This window comes from Physeter macrocephalus, chromosome 5 (genome assembly GCF_002837175.3).
Source record: "Physeter macrocephalus isolate SW-GA chromosome 5, ASM283717v5, whole genome shotgun sequence".
Taxonomy (NCBI): Eukaryota; Metazoa; Chordata; class Mammalia; order Artiodactyla; family Physeteridae; genus Physeter; species Physeter macrocephalus.
Genome location: NC_041218.1, coordinates 99,301,510 through 99,323,124, shown reverse-complemented (window position 1 = coordinate 99,323,124; position 21,615 = coordinate 99,301,510). Strand labels below are relative to the sequence as shown.

General features: G+C 40.2%; 1 protein-coding gene across 1 annotated transcript in view; it reads right to left on the bottom strand.

The window, feature by feature from the left end:
- Positions 1–21,615, bottom strand: part of HECW1 (HECT, C2 and WW domain containing E3 ubiquitin protein ligase 1) — a 259,111-nt gene that overhangs the window by 69,326 nt on the left and 168,170 nt on the right. Inside the window, exons 14-16 of the mRNA XM_007124963.3 lie at positions 14,800–14,934; positions 5,780–5,885; positions 4,775–4,871 (exon numbers count right to left, since the gene is read on the bottom strand). Coding sequence (XP_007125025.1) covers positions 4,775–4,871; positions 5,780–5,885; positions 14,800–14,934 — 338 coding nt within the window. The remainder of the gene's footprint in view (positions 1–4,774; positions 4,872–5,779; positions 5,886–14,799; positions 14,935–21,615) is intronic.

Sequence of the window (21,615 nt, the reverse complement as noted above, 5' to 3'; positions counted from 1 at the left end):
GCCAAGGGTACAGGCACCAAGCCTCCCCCACCAGCTGCTTCTCCCTCCATGTCTCTGTGCCCCTGACGCCGTGTGCCTGAGCCCTGTCCTCCAATCCTGACGGCATCTCACAGCCCTCTCGGTTGGAGGATTCTCGTGGACCCTGTTCCTCTGCTTTACCAACTGCAGCCCCACAAAGGACTCTCAAATTGATGTGTTCCCCCAGTGGCAATGTCCCTGGGGCAGGTCACCCTGCTGCCCCAAGGGACCCACATCTGGGCAAGCCCCTGGTCTCCCTGCCTGGGGAAAAAGGGAGAGAACATTCTAGGGGGTCACTCTTTATGCCCTGGGTTCCTGGGGAAACAAAGTCCAAAGAGAGTCAAGTCCATGAGGGCAGGAGAGCACCCTTCCCAGCCACGGGAAGTGGCACCCTCTGTAGTGGTTCTACCATCGCCCTACCTACTCAGACCACATACACATATCAGAAAGCCAAGCAGGGTTTTCTGAGAGTTTTGGTTGCTCGTCACGGGGCATTACACCCTCTGTCACGTATGTGAAAATCTCACGCACGCCTAGTGTTCTGAGGGGCCTCCGAATGTCCCTGGGTCCAGACCAAAGGCACTGAGACCTGGGGGAGATCTCTGAGGGTGAGAATGCCAACCGTCTCTCCTACACACGTCCCATCAGGAAAACTCCAGTGTAAAGCTCCCCTCAGAGCTCAGGTCAGTAGAGCCACCTGCCTCCTTGACATCCTGACGTCTTCATTTGTGGCCTCAAAGACCTTAAAACTCAAGATCCACAGGGAAATCCTTGCCCTCCTTCCATCACTATCACTCAATTCTGATCATGTCCTTCATAGCCCATAATACAACCTATAGCTATATATCTGGCTTTAAAAAAAGTCACCCTTGTCTATCATCTGTCTTCCTTGATAGTAAGTCCCATGAGAGTAGGACTGATGTCTGTTTGGCTTAGATACTGGGTACACAGCCCTCGCACAATCCTGATTCAGAATAGCTGCTCAATAAAAGCACTAGTTGAAGGAAAGAAAGAATGAATGAGGACTGCTACCATGACCCTTAAACTTAACAGAGGTCATTAACCCCTGGGTTTTATGCCTCTGTCTTCCCTCTCCCCATGTGGTTTCCTTAGGCTTCACCACTTCTGCTGAACACAGTTTTCTGAGAACTCATCCTCCACCCTCTAACCCAACGACTGGCTTTGCAAACCCAAGACAGTGGATCCATGGTTCCTGGAGAACAGCAATGACCATGAGGTCAGGGTCCCCATGTGGGAACCACAGAGGAAGCAGTAAGTTCTTCCTCTGGGCAGGGTCATGGGGAGAGGAGGTTTTCCTTTCTACTATTGGATCCTTAAAGTCAAGCTGAGTCACCCTCACACCACATCTGGGCGCAGGCAGAGGCATAGTCATAGGCCCAGTGGCCTGCTCTTTTGGATCCTTAAAGCCTGACACCCTGAAGAGCAAACTCTTGCTCTTGTTCTGCCTTTTTGATTCCATGACCTCTTCGTCAGTTTCTGATGTCACTGTGGGCTTTCTGTTTTTGATGAGCTCTTGGGGTTTTCAACCTGGGGTCTACAGGTCCTTTAGGATCCATTAACTGTTTGAAATTATATGCAAAGATTTCTGTTTATATATGGAGGAGAGTCTATAAGAGCTTTCATCAGACTCTCAAAGGAGTCCTTAACCTTAAAAAGGTTATTAGGTTCTACATTAATTTCCAATTTTTTTCCAGTTCCAATATTCCCTAATTCCGAGTCACCCACATCTGGCAAATCATAATTGTACAATTCCACACTGCAAAAAAACCCCCCCGAGGTTTCTTAGATTTTGTTATAATGTGATACTACACAACAGTGCTGAAATTGTTTACTTCTCTTCAGAAACATATTCCACTCTTTTACACAGGGGATTATTTTTATTACTACAAAAATGATTTAAACAGCACTCTAGTGCCTTTTGGGAGCTCACATTTCTCCCAAAAGTAAGCAGTGAACTCCTTATTTAGTGGTAGAATCTGTAATGTAAAAATGTTCAAGAGCAGTGATGTGTCAGAAAGTTTTCAGGTAGTACAACACCTCTGAAAATCCCTTGGAAATTCTCTTAAATTATTACGTACCGTGAGCCGGAGAGCAGCCCACGAACGGACCGAGTATGGCCCTGCCTTCCGTGGCACAGTAATAAAACTTGGGCAGAGTTGGACACAAGTGGAAGTGATAATCAGTCAAGCTAAAGTCCTTTTGTTCACTCAAAAAGTAATCAGTGTTTCCTATCTTCAAAGTAGAGGAACCAGGCTCTGAGACAAGAGTGGTTCAAAGACCAAGAAGATATAGACCCTGCCCTAAGACACTTTCAGTGTTGTAGCAAGACATTAGTACATGGTAGAATACAAGGATAATGGAAAAATATCTTAGAGGTACAAAAACAAATGCTATTAAATCAAAGCAAAAGAACTACTAAAGTCTGCCTAGATCACCAAGACTTTGCGTTTGACTTGAGGCTTTAAAATGGGTTGAAATGCCTTTAAGAGAGAAGCCATTCCAGGAAGGGTGTGGGTAGGAGAGGGCACAGGCTGTTTGACGGAGGTGGAAGACACGAGAAGGAAGTAAATACGAGCACAGGACGGTGGAGAGTTAGATTAGAGCCAGTCTTAGGAGAAGACTAAGACTGTGCTTCGAAATCTTGACTTTATTACATACATAACAGGAGCCATGGGAAGTTTTCGTTTGGGGGCATTATTTTGTTGGTATTGAGTAATGAAATTGAAAGTATTTGCTAATGAATTTTGAAATCGTGGAGAGAAAAGCTGTAGAAGTGTCTCAATAGAGTTCATCTAGTTCTTCAATTGCAATGAATTCCACTCTTATGAGAGGGTTTCCTTCTCTCCTTAGCATGAGCTCTGATGTAAGAAAGGTTCCATCAAAGCCAGTTCCTTTTTGGAGAGGGAGCTCGTAGTTTCATAAGGAACTGAACAAAGAATTTCCCCCCTGCCCCAAAAACCCCACGTAAATAAGCCAATTTTATTAGTTGGTGCATTTTTCACAAGTTCTCAAACTATGCTCAGATTCCACCTCCCTCCCCCTCCATGAAACTAGGCAGGAAAACCTGCAGAAGAGCTACATAAACAGCCTCGTTCATATGGCCTCAAAACCTCATGAGGTGGGCAAGAGTCCCCGAGTCACAAATCTGGCCTAAACTGCTCAGTGGCCTGGCTAGGGTGGGCAGATCAGGGATTAGAAGAAAGGCAGGGCTGACCAGAGGCCCTGCGAGGGTGAGGGCCAGCGGCCCGGTCTGGAACAGGATGCCAGCCGACCCCCTTACTCACAATGAGGTTCGTATCACATGCCCATCTCTGCCCTCCTCCCGCTATTGTGTGGTGTGCTTCCTCAAGGACTAAATTCCAGAGAGGGTCCCTAGCTGCACCGAGGTCCCCCGAAAGAGAGTCTGAGAGCCACTGTGGCGGCCAGCCCTGAGGACTCCACGGGAAGCTTTTTTCAAGGGTGCGGGTGACATGGCTTATAAGGAGGTAATGCTGTTTATAGTAGAGTGATAGGGAGTACCTTCTTAAGAGATCCCTGCAAAGTCCTGGAGAGAGATGATGAGGACCCAAACCTAGGCCATGGCAGGGAGAAGAGAAAAGAAGGGCTGGAAGAAAGTGAGGGGATAAATGTTTAGATGTGAAGCTGGAGAAAGAGGGCGGAATTGAGATGATAGGCATTTGGGAGGATGGAGGTTCTAATTTGCGCAGAGTAAAACCACAGGGAAAAGAAGGGTCAATGGGGGTGGTGACGGAGGGGACAAGAACAGGGAGTGATCCATCCTGGCAGGATTAATAAAGATATGACTAGCAAAGAGGTTATTTTTAGGTGCTGATGACTCATTGAGGAGGTCAAAGTAGAGGATGATAGCAGTCAGCCAGATTCAAAAGACCACCAGACGGCAGGTGAGGAGTTAGGGGCAGTCACTGGCTGCATCCCTGCCCACCTTGCCTGGTCCTTTACACTAAAACCCAGCGAAGCATCTTAATGGTGCCCACATTGTGACCCTGTTTCAATGAGGAGGAGGCTGAGGGTAGAGGATTAAATGACATGCCTCCATCACTGGTCCCTACGTGCTGAAGCAAGTATTCAAACTCTGAGTGGACACACTTAACCATCGTGCATCTCCAGCTTTTGAAATGCTGGGTAGTAAACTGAAGGAGAGATATGCTTCAATATCTTGGTGAGAAAGTGGGATTTAAGTTCAGAGGATATTTTCTCTTTTCATCACTTTGGGTGGCTTTCCCTTCCAAATAAAGTGATTCAGAGTTTCAGAGACACTCATTCAGAAATGACCGTAACGGACATTAGGATTTACGGTGTTAGAACATATATGATACTTTTTGTTTGCTGGTTTAGTTTTGAATATAGTCATCTAATATCTGGTGTGCCATCAGACAATTATATTCTTAAAACAAAAGTAATTTATATGGTGCTTTACATAAATAATTTTTTGATGAAAACTATTTTGCTCCCTTTCCGTGCTTCTCTCCAAATCAACGGAAATCATTTTAGCATCATATGAATAATAGGTAACCTGGCATGATAACTATCTCTGATTGCAACACTTCAGAGAACATTAGAAACCCCTGGATCCTTCATTTTAAATATTCAGGTTATAATTTAAATGCACGAATAAAACACATCTTAAGTGTCTGCCCTCTCTCCACAGAGGCTGCCCCACCTGGAAAACCAGCAGGAGAGACCTGTAGGTAGAGGGTGGTGGACAGGCCCCTACCTGAGTGTGTGGTTTCTCGCCAAACTTGGCTGACGCTCTTGCAGCATTTCAAAAATGTTTGGCTGGCGAAGAAATGCCACAATCTTGTCATTATATGCTGAAACAGACAAAAGCACAAGTTGTGGTTGAGTCTTCAGCCCAGAGATAATTTTGCTCATGATTGGAGAATGGCAGCTAGATACCAGGATTTAATGGAGGAGTTGAAAAGGCAGGGAGCAAACTCATCAAAAAATGTAAGCTCTTGAGGGTTTTTTCTGTGACATAACGGTACGATTATTTTTAAAAGCTCAAACCCAAAGTGAACCAGATCTAAGTTAATTATCTTTAATATTCTAGGAACTTAACTGGGTGTTAACTCATCCCCTTGTGAACAGATGGAGAATAAAATAGATCTTCCATGAGGGGAGTACTACTCTGTTCTTTCTGACTTCTCTTGTCATTTTGCCATAGTTATTATGGCAAAAGATTCTTTATGAGTTCAAAGAAATCCTTTTCTGAGCGCTTGCACTTATGACTTTGGCCATCCGCTGATTTCCCGATAGTGATAATGAAAACATCCAAATCCATTTAGACTCTCTCACCTCATTTCCCCTGATACAAGTGGCATGTGTTTTGGAAAGAGGAAGCTGAGGTTAGGAATGGAGACTGTGCCAGTTTATCCCCATACATGCATGGGAAGAGAGGTCTAAATTAAAAAGTGCATCTAAAAGCAACAAAATCCATCACCTCATTTAAACTATGCTCTCCTGGGACCCAGCTAACAAATCACTGAATGGAATAAACAAGTGGGGGGGAATGATGGTCTGGAAGAGAGGGGAGGAAAGAGAGAAGGACAAAGTGAGGAGAAAGGGAGAGGGAAAAGGGGCAAGCGGGGGATGGGAACAAAGGGTAGGGGAGTGGACTATACCATAAGAGAGGAAAAAGAAAACACAGAATCCTGAATATTAAAGGAGTCAAGATAAGAAACACAAGGCTATCCAGGGGTTCACAAAGCGTGATACATACCCAGTGGCAGTGACTCATGTTGATGTTGGCTTCGAATAGCAGCTACTAGGCTGTGTCCTGGCCTGGCCAGTAAAGAGGCTCCTCTGTTTCTAGAGACTTCTGAGGCCTAATCGCAAAATAAAATTGTTAGTGTTAGAAATCTCACGCATTTCGGATGATCTTTGGAAACTAATTTTTCAAAACGAGGGGTAAAAAGGCCCTGACATCACCTAAATTAAAGAAGCAATGAAGTTATAATCCTCAAAGTGATGGAAAAGAAGCAAGTTTTAAAAAAATGACTCAGGAGAATGGTCATTAATACATTAATACACTGAATAGACTAAGAAATATTTCTCATCAGAAATATGTTAAAGAGATGTAACTAAATTCTACATGAATATTATCGGTAAGGTAGGTTTATGACCTTCATCTCTTAAGAGGCAGCACTGAACTTCATAACTGAATGTGGAATGGGCTCGTTTTCTTAAATGGTGTTTATTACACTCAAACGGCATTTCTTTGTTTAGTGGCTTTTCTTCCGTTCACTGTGCTGGCTACTCTTCACATAGTATCTCATATCCTCACAAAATTCAGCAAGATAAGCATTATTCACTCCCGTTTACAAATGGGGAATCTGAGGATCAGAGAAAATTAAGTCTTTCCAAAACTTTCAACTGTAAGAGATAGAACCAGGATACTTATTGATGACTGACTGCAAAGAATTTTTTTACTTCTCCATACTACTAGCCTGCATCCAATATCTTGGTTTGGGTTGGACATTTTGACATAACTTCATGGAATATGGAATTTGCTTAGCTTAAAACTGATATTTGTGATGATTAATTTACCTTGATTTAAAATGTATATAAATTCCCTAGGTTCTAGAGCATGACAATGAGTTTCTACCATGATTCCATATATATTTTGCTCCTTAAAGGACCCTGGCAGGGTAAGCTATTTAAACCAAGGCACCACACTGGAGATTTTCCACATTGGAGTATATTCACCAGATATACGGGGTTTGGTGTAGATTATGACTCATTCTATGATATTTGGCAAAGTAGCCAAAACAGGCTTTAAAATATTTAAGAATTTTGAAGATGACATTGTTAAGATACTCATAAAGGGCTCAAACATCCAGACAGAAAAAGGAAAGCAAATTCTGAGACCAGAATTCACTCGCACAGAATTCAGGAGAGGTGATGAGCTCCTATGCTCCAAACCCCAGAAAGGTTCAGGTCAGTCTCAAAGTGGTCACTTAAGACTAGGCCACATGTGATATTGCAGATGACAAAGTAGGACAGATTACTTAGGGTTTCCTAATTACAGAAATGGTAATTGCTGGTTTTCCTTTAGGTCCTACTTTCATGTCTCACACAGAGAAGAATGACATCCTTCGTATGAGATGTGCTACCAGTTCGCTATCTGTATGTGGCAGTCTTTGAACTGCTCTTCTGGAATTAGTAGGGATACAGATCTATCCTTTTCCTCTCCAGATCCTTCTCTTTGCCCATGGCTCGCTTGAGGGACGAGGGAATAGATTTTGTGCCACTCTGGGTGACTTCTCACTTTGATGCCATTAGCACCCAGCTCTGTTCAGCAGGTGTAGCCAGCCACCGAGATTTAGATGCCAGTGCTTCCGTAACAGCACTTTCTGGTTATATGGTTATGACGCAAAGTGATGAAAGAAAGGTTTGCTGATGGCTTACATGCAATAGTGAGTCTCATATTTCTTTTTTCTCCGTGAATTAATAAACACATAAAGGCTTTCCGGGACTGAAATACCTCTTTTCCTTCAAGGGAATTGTATCAGTCCGCCTTAATGCGTGTTTAAAATATTTTTTGACGCTGTAAAGACAGGAATCTCAAAAACCACTCAGTTGAAGATTATCCAAGTGATGAATTACAGAGAGAAATTGGGGAAGCAGATAGATTTGAGAGCGGAACTCAAGAAGGCTTGGCTGTGCACTGAACCTGGGTGATGCCTGCGGCCACACCCCGAGCAGAGGTGGCTAACTGTCAGTAGTTGCCTGGAAATGAATAAGGCTTTGAAACAGGAAGAGGCTCACTTCTCTTCCTGGGGGGTCATAGGGAATTCAGGTGTTGCAGATATGCCTTAGCGAAAACTGGTGCCTACTTCTGAGGTCACCTACTTACTGGCAAAACTAAGCCAGGCTGAAAGACTTCAGAAACAGAGGAAGGTCAGCTACTTCGAAAGCAGGTAGTCACCTGCTGAGGGATATGCCACGAGTGAGATGGAGGAAACAACACAGGGTAGAGGTGGGGTTTGTGGGGTCCCCGAGCCACGGAAACATCGGCCAAGAATAGAGGAGGTGATTGTAAAGTGGTACTGGATGGCTTACAGGGGAGAGAACCTGAGAATGGGAGGGCTGAATAGAAACATGCTTCTCCAACCAGGGGCCAGGAACTTACAGGGATGGAGACAATTCAGGTAGGGCTAAAGAAGGCTCTAACATTCTAAGATTGGGTAGAACTTGGTATGTACTAGGATCTTTGTGGTCCAGAAGTGGTACTAAATGCTCCATCTTGAGGGATGTCTGACATCAACTGAGAGACCGATTAGGATCTCACTGCAAACATGAGGCTAACATTTGCTTTCCTAACTACTGAAAATACCGAGAAGAATGGAGTTTCTATTTAAAACCAAGATGATATGACTCACTGAATTCCCAAGAATTTGACACTTTTTGTCTTACTGAGGTTTTCAGGCAGGGCTGTGTGTGTGGGTGAGAGGGTGAGAGAGAGACAGAGAGAAGAGAGCCCCATGTGACTACTTTTAAGATTTCTTTCCCTTTTGATGTTGAGATAGCTTTAATCATAATTGCAAATGTGTAAACTTCAAACATTTAGCTCTCCAGACAACACAAAATAGATATGCTCAGAAAATAGTTTTCAGTGACTGGTGAACAATCTTCTCTTCTGTGCTGCAATTTGGAAATGTAAATTGGTGGTTTTTAAAAAATCTGTTGATTGAAAATTGTAGGTTTGGGCATATACCCTGAGAAAACCATAATTCACAAAGAGTCATGTACCAAAATAGAGTGAAGTAAGTCAGAAAGAGAAAGACAAATACCGTATGCTAACACATATCGATGGAATATTACTCAGCCATAAAAAGAAACGAAATTGAGTTATTTGTAGTGAGGTGGATGGACCTAGAGTCTGTCATACAGAGTGAAGTAAGTCAGAAAGAGAAAGACAAATACCGTATGCTAACACATATATATACGGAATCTAAGGGAAAAAAAATGTCATGAAGAACCTATGGGTAAGACGGGAATAAAGACACAGACCTACTAGAGAATGGACTTGAGGATATGGGGAGGGGGAAGGGTAAGCTGTGACAAAGTGAGAGAGTGGCATGGACATATATACACTACCAAACGTAAAATAGATAGCTAGTGGGAAGCAGCCGCATAGCACAGGGAGATCAGCTCGGTGCTTTGTGACCACCTAGAGGGGTGGGATAGGGAGGGTGGGAGGGAGGGAGACGCAAGAGGGAAGAGATATGGGAACATATGTATATGTATAACTGATTCACTTTGTTGTAAAGCAGAAACTAACACACCATTGTAAAGCAATTATACTCCAATAAAGATGTTAAAAAAAAATAGACTGAATTTGGGTTAATAATCAGCTAATGCTCTCTTGAAAACACTGGAGACCTGATAATAAAAAATAGAAAGTTCAGAGGAAAAGCCCAAGTGATGAATTTATGTTCATCTCTAGATTCCTTTTGTACTCTAAAAATGGATCATTAACAAAGTTTGGAAAGAAATGAGAGATCTATGTTTGAGTTTTTCAACATATTTATAATAGCGAAAAGTGGGTGATAAGCATAATGTCCAGAGAAAGGCTTGAGTTAAATTATGGCAGATCCATATGATAAAGTATGGCAGAATTTTAATGGCATAGAAACTATCTACAATGTACTCTAATGGTAAAGGAAGATACAGAACCACAGAAAGTATGATTCAATTTTTTACTTCTATGTTCACCAGGAATTGTCTCCAGACGGGGGACTGTACCTGACTTTTAACTTCTTTTCCATCTGTGCTTGTATTTTCTACACTCATTATACACTGTTTATAATTCAAAAGTGTATTTTCACAGGTGTCTGAATTTTACAAACTTCCCAACAAACCTGTAATCAAGTACAGGTTACATGGAATCAAGAGAAAAACTACCGATTTTAAAACACAGTGCAAAAGTTACCCTCCCCAAAGGCCAGCTTCCTGCATGATGGCCTCTGTCATCAGAGCTGATGCAATGACTTTTGTCATAAGAGCAGCTCACTGCAAAGAATGACTCACAGTGACTTCTGCTTTGAGAGTGAAAAGTCAATTTTCTTTCCTGCCAGACTCTTGCCCTTTCCTTGAGGCAATTACTGTTAAGCGTTTTTATACGTACCCTCCCAGAAATTTTCTATCACTAATGATTTTCTAACCTGACCAAGATAAGGTGGTAAAAGAAATTAACGTTATGTGTTCTGTTATCCTTCCTTGTTAATGTTAATTTATACTGCAAACTGCAGTATAAACAAGACAAAATTTGACCTTCCGTGATTTCCTTACTGATAGAGAGATGGGATCCAATATTTATGGCCCTATGTGCTCCCTTCCATTTATTTACGTCCAATTCCATTTGGACACTATGGAAGACACCAAGCCTGTTTTGTTGGTACTTAAATATATTGCAGACAGATGTGCCACTGTATTAAAATGCATGTTAAAGTGTCAAATAATGATCTTTTTATGCATAAAATCATATATTCCTGACAACTGCTTTCAGGAAATGGCCTGGACAATTTTCAGGTGAGGTAAAGGCTAATTCAAAAGATGTTGAGCAGTGTCTCTATTAATCACCTATTGTTGGGGTTTTGAGGGGAATTTTTACCATTTAGGATCTTGAATATAGAAACTGATTTTTTTTTTGGCCTCGCCACACGGCATGTTGGGGTCCTAGCTCCCCGACCAGGGATCAAGCCCGCGCCCCCTGCAGTGGAAGCGCGGCGTCCCAACCACTGGACCGCCAGGGAAGTCCCTAGACACTGATTTTAATTCCGTCCTTAAATGCAATGGATAGAAAAGATCAACCCCCGGGCAACACTCAAAAAATGGCTCACAAAGGTGAACAGAAGAAAACACTGGTTCCTAAAGCTGAGGTCTAAGAAACATCTACAGTGAATTCCCCATTGCCCATGAGAGGTGACACAGAAAAATTCCGTGTCAGATTATGGAAATAGTTCACTGATATTCCCGAGTCTCATATTTCCGTCTGCTTAGCTGTCATTTCGAATCGGCTCTCCTGCTGTTTCCATACGCATCATCAACTTACCTAAAGGCACACCTACCAGCCTCCCCACCTGGCTTTCCTGCTCATCTTACCTGTGAGCTGTTTTTGAGTCGGTGAGTCAAGCCTCACAGACTCTAAGAACCACAGAGCTCGAAGGGACTTTAGTGGCCATCCAGTCCCCTCGTCTCCAAACGCAGACGGGGAAACTGAGGCCCCGGAAGGGGAAGGAAGGTGCAATGACACACAGCACCTCTGCGGAGAAGCCACCGCTGGGACGTCCATCTGCTAAGCCAAGTCCCAGGTACCCCTCCCCCACACCCCTCGACTTCCCTGAGGTTTTGCTGTCTCTTTGTCACCCCAACTTAGGGCCTCATCACCTTCTACCTGGTCTGGGGCAGTGGCCTCTCACGGCCTTTCTCTCTCAAATCTCTCTGTGCCACAGTTCTGCCTCTTCTTGGCCGTCCCTGTCTTCTTTAAAAATATGAGTTTACACTGGACTGGGAGTTGGGAAATCTGGACTTTGGTCCTGAACTCCCTGGGTGACTTGAGTTCTTGATATTTCAGCGTACTTGACTGTGAAATACATTCTTAGCTGGAATGGAATTACCATCTGGGGTGTTTGGAGATGCTCAGGGCTATTTTGTTTTGTTTTTGTTTTTGTTGTCATAGTAACTGGTGAGGCAGGGACATTCCTGAAATTTAACGGATGGGACCAGGAGAAAAGATCCTGCAATGGCAAGGGAGGCTTCCACGCATCCGAGAACTGTCATCGCAAATTGCCCATAGTCTTCTCCTTTGGAGAAGCAATGGGTGAACTGATCTCTAAAAGCCCATTTTTACATATAAATCATCATGTTATTCTCCTCAAATTCATTCAGTGGACTCATAAAAACGTCCCAGCTCTTCCATGTGGCATTCAAAGCTTTCCAAAATCCAAGACAAAAACCAAGTGGAAGCTTACTATTCTGGTCACAGTGAACTATTTATTCCTTGTCTCTCTGCAGACGTTCCTCAGTCCCACCTCGGCACTGATGCTTGTGCTGTGCTGTCCGTGGGGCTGTCCTTCCTCTACCTTTGTACTTAGCTAGGTTTCACCGATTTTTCTAGGTCTAGGTCAAGCACCTTCTTTTAAAAGATACCTCTCCTTGGCCTCTTTTGAACTTCTGTGGCATGTGTCCTAACATCTCTCTTGGCACTCAATCGCATTCTAATTTCTCCTGTTACTTAACTCTGTGTGTGCTTCTGGCCTGGCTTCAAAAATAGAATACAAATTTCTCCAGGACAGGGATCGTATCTCACACGTCTTTGCACTTCACGGTGCTCATGGCAGGCCATGCACTTAATCAATGTTTGTGGCACAGCAAAAACACAACACAAAACATTTCTGCCACACCCCTCTCTCTCTTTTTATACCCAGGTCCTCCTGACTCCTCGGTCCCTAGGCTGTGTGTTCTCACAGTAGGAGGAACCAGGTATTTGTTTTCACAGAGGCCGGGTCTCTGTTTTCTCTGGTGCGCTGCCTCTGGGTCAGATATCCTCTGTCTCCCAGCTTCTCTCTTGGTTGCTCTTCTTGGTTTTCCCCTGTGTCAGTGAAAAGCTACCAGCAGAGAGATGCGAGGGGTTTAAAAATCTGATGGACAGTCAGTTGGAGACCGAATGAATTAGGAAGCATCCAGATGGCCGACGCACGCTGACCCCCTTTTGTCATTATGTGTTAGTCTTTCTTGGCTTGATGCAGATGGCACTTTGTTATTAACATTGATATTCGATGTGACTGTGCTTGGGCTAGCCAATCACATCAAATAAATGTTTTGGAACAGGTAATGCAAGTGACGCTCGCGATCTTCATCTTGTTCTTTCAACAGAAGGCTCCGACATTTACACTTTCAGGTTAGTTTCGCATCCGTGCAACAGATCGTTATGTTTAGGGGTTTCGTTGAGCGATTGACTTAAAAAAAAAAAAAATTAACCGTGGCGAAACTGTCTGCGGTACTGAGCTTCTTTTATCTTATGCAGTTACTCTATGTTAACACTGAAATTACCTTAATAATATTAAAGAGCTTGGACACTTTAAATACATTCAAATGGCATATTTCAAGTTGATGCAGAATTCTGAATTTATCCATTACCATATCAAGACAATACATCTTGAAATTTGTGAAGTGTTATAAAAGGGTGGGGGACTACACGTGTTGAGCTGAGAAGTGGAGGCCTGGCTTTCTGTAGCCTGTGAACGCGTCTGCTGCTGATTGCCTGGTATCTGAAGGGTCCTGGAACCCACAAGACCCTTGGCGAGAGGTACAATACCCCCTCTCTGCGTGGTCACATACACATTTTACGTATATGCACAAAGAGTTAACACGCTTGCAGTAGCATCCTAAAACAATGATATTTACGATGACTCCATGAAAGAAAAATTCAATTTATCACACCGGCCTTAAACCATGAGGACCCTTGGTTGGAAACAGTTACGCTTCTCAGTGTGTACAGACGAGTCCCCCGAAACACCAGTAAGAGATTCTCTTTCTGTACACTAAGCTTTCATTCAAACAACAAGCTCTTCCCTTGAGACTCAGGTTTGTTCTCTGGAGGCTGTCAGGTAGATGGTTATTTTCTGTTTCTCCAGAGACGTCCACTGTGGCTCTCCCTGGAATGACTCTCTGTGGGACCGTATAGATATATTTCCTTGCTTCCTATACCACCTGCTTCATTGTTTAACCTCATGGTAATCTAACTCTACAAGCTGCTTCATGGGAAATGGTTTTCAGAGCCCACATCTCCCGAGATCCTGGTGGTTGGTGTGAAAAGAAGGTGTAGCTACTCGGGAAATGTCAGTGAGGACATAAAGGGATTTGCTCATAGTAGTATCAAGAGCTGATTAGCAATAGAAGAGAGCTATGTTTTGAGTTTTGGTTTGAGACAGGAGAACAGGAAAGGGTATGGGATATAGAAACAGGAATTCAGAAAGGCAAGGAACCTGATGTTTAAGAAAGGGGGCAGCCTTTTAGGTTGTTACGTAATATTGAGCAGTGTTCCCTGTGCTGTAGGAAAAGAATTTGAAAATGGATACATGTATATGTACAACTGAATCACTTTGCTATACACCTGAAACTAACACAACATTGTTAATCAACTATACTCCATATAAAATAAAAAGTTAAAAAAAAAAGAAAGGGGGCAGCCTTTCACGGCCCAGCAGAAGGTAATCATGTCGAGTGAAGGAAAATATAAATCAGGGAAGAACAGACGGTGGGGTGGGAACAGAGTATTCACGTGGCCCAGTTGATTCCCCCAGTTTTCAGTCCACGAATGCATTAATGAAGTCTTTTCCAGGATCCAGGGAGGGGTAGAAGTTTAAATGCAGTCATATGCTGCCTAGCACTTCCACGGTCTTTTAAGAATTTACACGCGACCAGTGGGCCTGAGGAAGCACCTCTCCAGTCATAAGTGTAGGGGTGTCTTGACACTGCATTTTCAGCCTCCTTTAAACTAGATCGATTTTTCAGTGGTGTGATTGTGTAGGACAAAAGGGAAGGCAGAAGCAAGGCAGTCTGAAGATGGGTCTAGGGCATGAAGTGGGTGCCCCGAGTCATCATCCACTCTTCTAAAGAGCATACGGATATGGCTCAGCTCCTGGAGGAACAGACAACCCTAGATCCTGGCTCCACCAGGAGAGGCAGCGTCTATGGTCCTGTGAACGGTGGGGCAGGGGGAGAGGGGGTTACCTCTCCAGCGCTGTAACTTCGGAGTCTCTGGAGGTGCTGTCGATGTGTCAGGTGGTTGGGAAGACGACCGTTCTGAAGAGGGATTCGGGGGTCAATGAAAGTGGTAGCTCGACTGTTGTGGTCCACGAAGAAAGACTGTGGACAGACCAGGAAAGAGCACACGCATGAGAACCAGCCAGATGAAGCCAGTGATACCTGGGAGCGCTCCAGGGCTGAGTCATCATGTTTACGTGGGTCCCAGCTTTTCATCTACTCAAAACTAGATGGAAGATGCCTCTGCTTCTGCTTGCTCAGCAGTTCAAAGAAGCAACGCCAGTCGCTGATAATCACTTTACACGGTGGAGTCACGGAACAGTGAGCATAACACCTTACCTATCATGGAAAATAAGAGAAATAGAGCCTTCCATGGATAAAAAGCATTCTAGTAATTAATCATCTGGAGAGCATTTTGTTTATTTTTTAAATAAATGCTCTTTTTTTTGGATGATAGGATTAGCATAGTCTCACGGAGAAAAAAACTTGAAAAGGATAAAAACGTGGGAAGAAGGTAACTAAAACCATCCCAAATATTACAAGCTAAAGGTAATCACTGAAATATTTTGGTGAATGTTTTCCACTTTTTTTCTCTTCCTATGTAAATATACAAATACATACATACCTTCCCACATCAGCACCTACAATTTTGTTGGAAGATTTTTTCACCTATTATTTTATGAGCATTTTCCTATGTTATTAAGTATTCTTTTAACACAAATTTTATTGATTATATGGTGTTCAGTTTGATGAATGCATAATAATTTCAGTACCCTCTATCATTGGACACTTGACTTTTCACTGTTTTATAATAATGCTTCAATAAACACTCTTGTGCATAAATCTTTGTGGCATGTCTGATTAGTGTATAAGTTCCAATATATGACAAAAGTCATTCTTTAAAACTAAAATTAGTTACCTTTCACAAAAGAGAAAATTTACACTTATTTTTTTTCTTTTACAAAACCTTTTGTACTAGAAAATAATCTTTCAAATACTCTCTTCTGAACAAAGTGTAATATTTGGTAACGATATCTTTGCCTTAAATGACCTCAACCAGTGCTTGTTTTAGACGTGTTCAGGTGTCACCTGACAGAAGTAGGCCAAGAAATACTATACAGATTTAGAAATTATTCTTGGGAGATATGAGCTTATGATTTAAAGTACTGTAAACAAGACTCATTGTAAACGAGTCTTTTAAAAAGCTCTATAAAATGTCATACAGGAAGTGGGTTTCATTAGGGAGATCAAAAATACTCACAGATACTAATCATGTGAATTAGTATCTGTGCCTGGTAATAAAATTTCCCAGAACAGCTTCCCACATAGAGCCAAAAAAGAGCTGTATGTTCAACAACGTAGAGGGGACTGAAATGATGTCCCCTGAAACACTGTGTTAGATGCTCAAAAAATGATGCCAGTGATATAAAAAAATAAAAGAATCTGAATAAGAATGCAATGTGAGTGGGAAAAAAACCCAACATTTATCAACATGTTTACATGAGATTTTAAACACACAAGTATAAGCTAAATTAGTGTATAGTAAAAGGAGACATTATTTAACTATATGTCAAAGTTTATAAATTAAAGTTAAATGGGTTCCTTATATATATGTGGTAATTTTTTAGTATAAATTCCTAAAAGTTGAGTTAATTACTGGGTTAAAAGTTAGGATAACATTTATGTTTATTGATCCATATTAACAAACTACCTTCACAAGAGCCGTACAGATTTGTCATCTTACCAAAAGTCCATGAACCCTTTTCACGGACTTTGCCAGTGCTGAGTATTGGAGAGAACTCTTAGAAATGTTGAATGGTAAATAATGATGAATTATAAGGGAAGCCAAACATTTTCTCCTAAGTTTATTGGTCAGTTTCTTCATTGGAGTGTTGTCTACCTTGGCTTTTCCCTTTTTTGTTGTTAGGTAGTTAAGATTTTCTTTAATTTAAACGTGCTTACTCATGTGCCTTCAAACTGCTTTTGATTTTCATTGGCTTTGTTTTCTAATACACAGAATTTTTTAGGTTCTTATGTATACAAATCTTTCAATTATTTCTCTCTAGCTAGAGGTCAGTTAAATGCTTAATTATATTTTTCTAGCTTTATTTTTGGTGGGTTAATTGTTTCTGGAAACTTATTTTGGTATGATGTGAAGTTGTAATTGGATGTTTTTCTCCAAGGGCTTATTTTTCTAAATCACACATTCCCTATTGTTTCATTAAATATAAATTCTTATAAATACCATGGTGTGTTTCAGGAATATTTTATCTGTTCCAATGGTCTGTGGGAGTTTCACTGTTCCAATTATTAAAGTCTGTAGGGCAAGTTTCCTCTCATTATTTATCTTTTCCAAAATTTTCTTAGGTATTCTTACCTGTTCATTTCACTTTTCCAGAAGAACTGATATTAACTTTATTAATTTCCAAAATAGTTTTAACTGGCAAATAATGATAATTTTGTCTCCTTTTTTACAAGGGCTCTTTTATCTTTTACCTCCTTTTTTTTGTAATACATGAGAGAACTTCCAAAACAATGTGAAATAAGATACAGCCGCTGCAATCTTCTTGTTCTGTATTTTGATAGGAAAACTTACTAGGGTTCAATTGTAAAACAGGACGTGGTTCATTATGTTAAGGGAGCCTTTATTTTGTCATGAAAACACATTTACTTTCCTAAGACTATGTTTTATTTTTTAATTTTTTTAAATTATTTTTTATTTTTTGCGGTACGCGGGCCTCTCACTGTTGTGGCCTCTCCCTTTGCGGAGCACAGGTTCCGGACGCGCGGGCTCAGTGGCCATGGCTCACGGGCCCAGCCGCTCCGCGGCATGTGGGATCTTCCCAGATCGGGGCACGAACCCGTGTCCCCTGCATCGGCAGGCGGACTCTCAACCACTGCGCCACCAGGGAAGCCCCTATTTTTAAAACATAAATGTGTATTTCATTTTTACCAAGTACTTTCCTAGTATTTCTTAAAATGATCAACTGAAATTCCTCCTATAAACTATTGGTTAAAATACTAGAGATAATAGATTTAGTAGTAGTAAATGACCCTTATATCTTTGGGAGAAAACCTATTTAATTGTGGTGGGTCATTCTTTTAATATACTGTCAAATTCAACTTCATTTTAATTTTTTTTAATTTGTTTTTAATTTTTGTTTCAAAAAGCATTTATTTATTTTTATTTTTTGTTATGCTAATTACAGCCTTCACCAAATAGAGTATAAACTTCTATCTGCTAGGACAGTGTTTTACTTATCTCTAAACAGCTCATGCTGTAGCACTGTATTATGTATAATACATTACTCAACAATTTGTGAGCACAATTCATGAATGCATGACATGAGAACTTTGATTTCAACAACTTCATTTTAAAATATGAGCTTTTTGGAACTCAAGTGAATTTTGTGTATAGTTTTTAAAAAAATTCAGATTTCCTTAGCTTTACTTGTACTCATCTGTGTACGTTAGTTTTATACAATTTAATCATGTTCATGTATCCGCCACCACAGTCAAGATACTGCACAGTTCAATCACCATAAGGACCCTTCATGGGGCCCTTTCCAATTATACTTACCTCCCTTCCTTATTCCTCTACCTCATTCCATTCTTGACCCCTAGCCAATAACTGTTCTCCATTTCTGTATTTTTGTCACCTCAAGAATGCTATAAGGGGTAGGATAGGGAGGGTGGGAGGGAGGGAGACGCAAGAGGGAAGAGATATGGGAACATATGTATATGTATAACTGATTCACTTTGTTGTAAAGCAGAAACTAACACAACGTTGTAAAGCAGTTATACTCCAATAAAGATGTTAAAAAAAAAAGAATGCTATAAAAATGGAATCATACAGTATGTAACCTTTTGAGATTGACTTTTTTCACTCAATATAATTTCCGTGAGATTCATCCAAGTTGTTACATGTATCAGCAGTTCATTCTTTTTTTTTTCATTGCTGATTACTTTTCTATGGTATGGATGTACTAAATTTGTGGCAACAGTTTTTGCCTTCTGCCTAGTTTCATAAGCAAAGTAGAATGGCTTCATAAAATAAACTATGCAGTTTCCATTTTTTCCCATGTTCTGGAGTAGAGCATGAAGATATCTGGGAGTGGGAAATGCATTCACTGATACATTTTCCAAATTATTCTATAAGTCTATTCAATTTTTTATATTTACCAAGTCAAATGTATATGTGTATATATATATAATATGTAAATTATTCATTTCTTCTAGATTTTCTGTGATATCAAACATTTATTTAACTATTTATTAAATAAAGAAAGAAATGTATTTTTTTTCCTTTTAAAAATTTCCCTGCACCTGCTACATCTCATTTTGTTGATTTTATTTACTATTTATTTCTCTTCTACAACAATGCTTACATTTATTTCTTACATTGTTTTCTAATTCATACACTTCTGCCTTTTATTTTTTTCAAATAAACATTAAAATACATTTCTGTTTTAATTACTGTTGCTTTTTTATCTTATCTTCTCTAAATCACTGATTTGGAAGCTTATATTTTATATTTATTTTTCTTCTTTGATAATAAAAACCAGCGCTGCTAATCCTTTGAAGACATGCTTTCTTATCTCATGCTTTATTAAGTACTACTCTCTTGCATTTTCAATAATTTCTTAAAGATTTCTAAGTCTTAATTTTGTTTAAATCCCAATAGTCACATATTGTTTTGAATTTCCAACTGGCCCAGTTTTTGTTTCTGATGGTTGTTTTTAAATTCGTTATTTAAAATTTGGCTTTACTGTTTGTGGCTATGGAATGCAACTTGAGTATTTTATGCTTTTTTGTTTTCTTTGTGTTATAGAATGTTATCACTTAGAAAAATGGTCCATAGGATCTTGAAAAGATGTTGTAAGCTCGTTTTTTTTTATTGTATTTATTCCTTGGTATTTTATTCTTTTTGGTGTGATTTTAAATGGATTTTCTTCTTTCTCTTTCTGATAGTTCACTATTAGTGTATAGAAAAGCAACATATTTCTATATATTAATCTTGTATTCTGCAAATTTACTGAACTCTATTCGTTCTAATAGTTTTTTGGTAGACTTTAGGGTTTTCTATATATACTATTATGCCATCTGTAAATAGTGACTGTTTTACTTTTTTCCTTCCAATTTTTGATATCTTTCTTTTTCTTGTCTAATTGCTGTGGCTAGAACTTACAACACTATGTTAAATACAGGTGGCAAGAGTGGGCATCCTTGTGTTGTTCCTGGTTTTAGAGGAAAAGCTTTCAGCTTTTTACCACTGAGTATGATGTTGGCTGTGGGTGACAGTATGATGTGGATGTTTGTCATAAATGGCCTTTATTATGTTGGGATATGTTCCCTCTATACCAACTTTGTTGAGAGTTTTTAATCATAAATGGATGCTGAATTTTGTCAAATGCATTTTCTGCATCTATTGAGATGATCATGTGATTTTAATCCTTCCTTTTGTTAATGTAGTGTAACCCATTGATTTGTGGATGTTCAACCATTCTTGCATTCCTGGAATAAATCCCACTTGATCATGGTATATGATTCTTTTAAGGTATTATTGAATTTGATTTGTTAGTATTTTGTTGAGCATTTTTAATCTATATTCATCACAGATATTGGCCTGTAATTTTCTTTTTTCATAGTGTCTTTGTCTGGTTTTGGTGTCAGGGTAACGGTGGCCTCCGAGAATGATTTTGTGAGTGTTCCTGCCTCTTCAATTTTTTGGAATAAAATACCTAGGAATAAACTTAACCAAGGAAGTGAAAGACCTATACTCTGAAAACCATAAAACACTGATGAAGGAAACTGAAGATGATACAAAGAAATGGAAAGATATCCCGTGTTCATAGACTGGAAAAATTACTAAAATTTCCATACTACTCAAAGCAATCTACAGATTTAATGCACCCTCTTTCAAAATACCTATGACATTTTCCACAGAACTAGAATAAATAATCCTAAAATTTATATGGAACCACAAAAGACCCAAAATTGCAAGAGCAATCTTGAGGAAAAAAGAACAAAGTTTTCATGCTCCCTGACTTCAGACAATACTACAAAGCTACAGTAATCAAAACAGCACGGTACTGGCATGAAAACAGACACATAGATCAATGGAACAGAATAGAGAGTGCAGAAATAAGCCCATGCACTTATGGTCAATTAATCTATGACAAAGGAGGCAAGAATATACAATGGAGGAAAAACAGTCTCTTCAATAAGAGGTGCTGGGAAAACTGGACAACACGTAAAAAAATGAAATTAGAACATTCACTAACACCATATACAGAAATCAAATCAAAATGGATTAAAGACCTAAATGTAAGACCTAAAACCAAAAAACTCCTAGAAGAGAACATAGGCAGAACACTCTTTGACATAAATTGGAGAAATATTTTTTGGGGTCTGTCTCCCAAGGCAAAAGAAAGAAAAGCAAAAATAAAGAAATGGGACCTAATTAAACTTAAAAGCTTTTGCACAGCAAAGGGAACCATTGACAAAAAGACAACCTACTGAATGGGAGAAAATATATGCAAATGATATGACTGATAAAGGTTAATATCCAAAATATATAAACAGTTCATAAAACTCAATATTAAAAAAAAAGATTAAAAAATGGACAGAAGACCTGAGTAGACATTTTTCCAAAGAAGATATACAGTTGGTCAACAGGCACATGAAAAGATGCTCAACATTGCTAATCACCAGAAAAATGCAAATCAAAACCACAATGAGATATGTCACCTCACCCTGTCAGAAGGGCTATTTTCAAAAAGT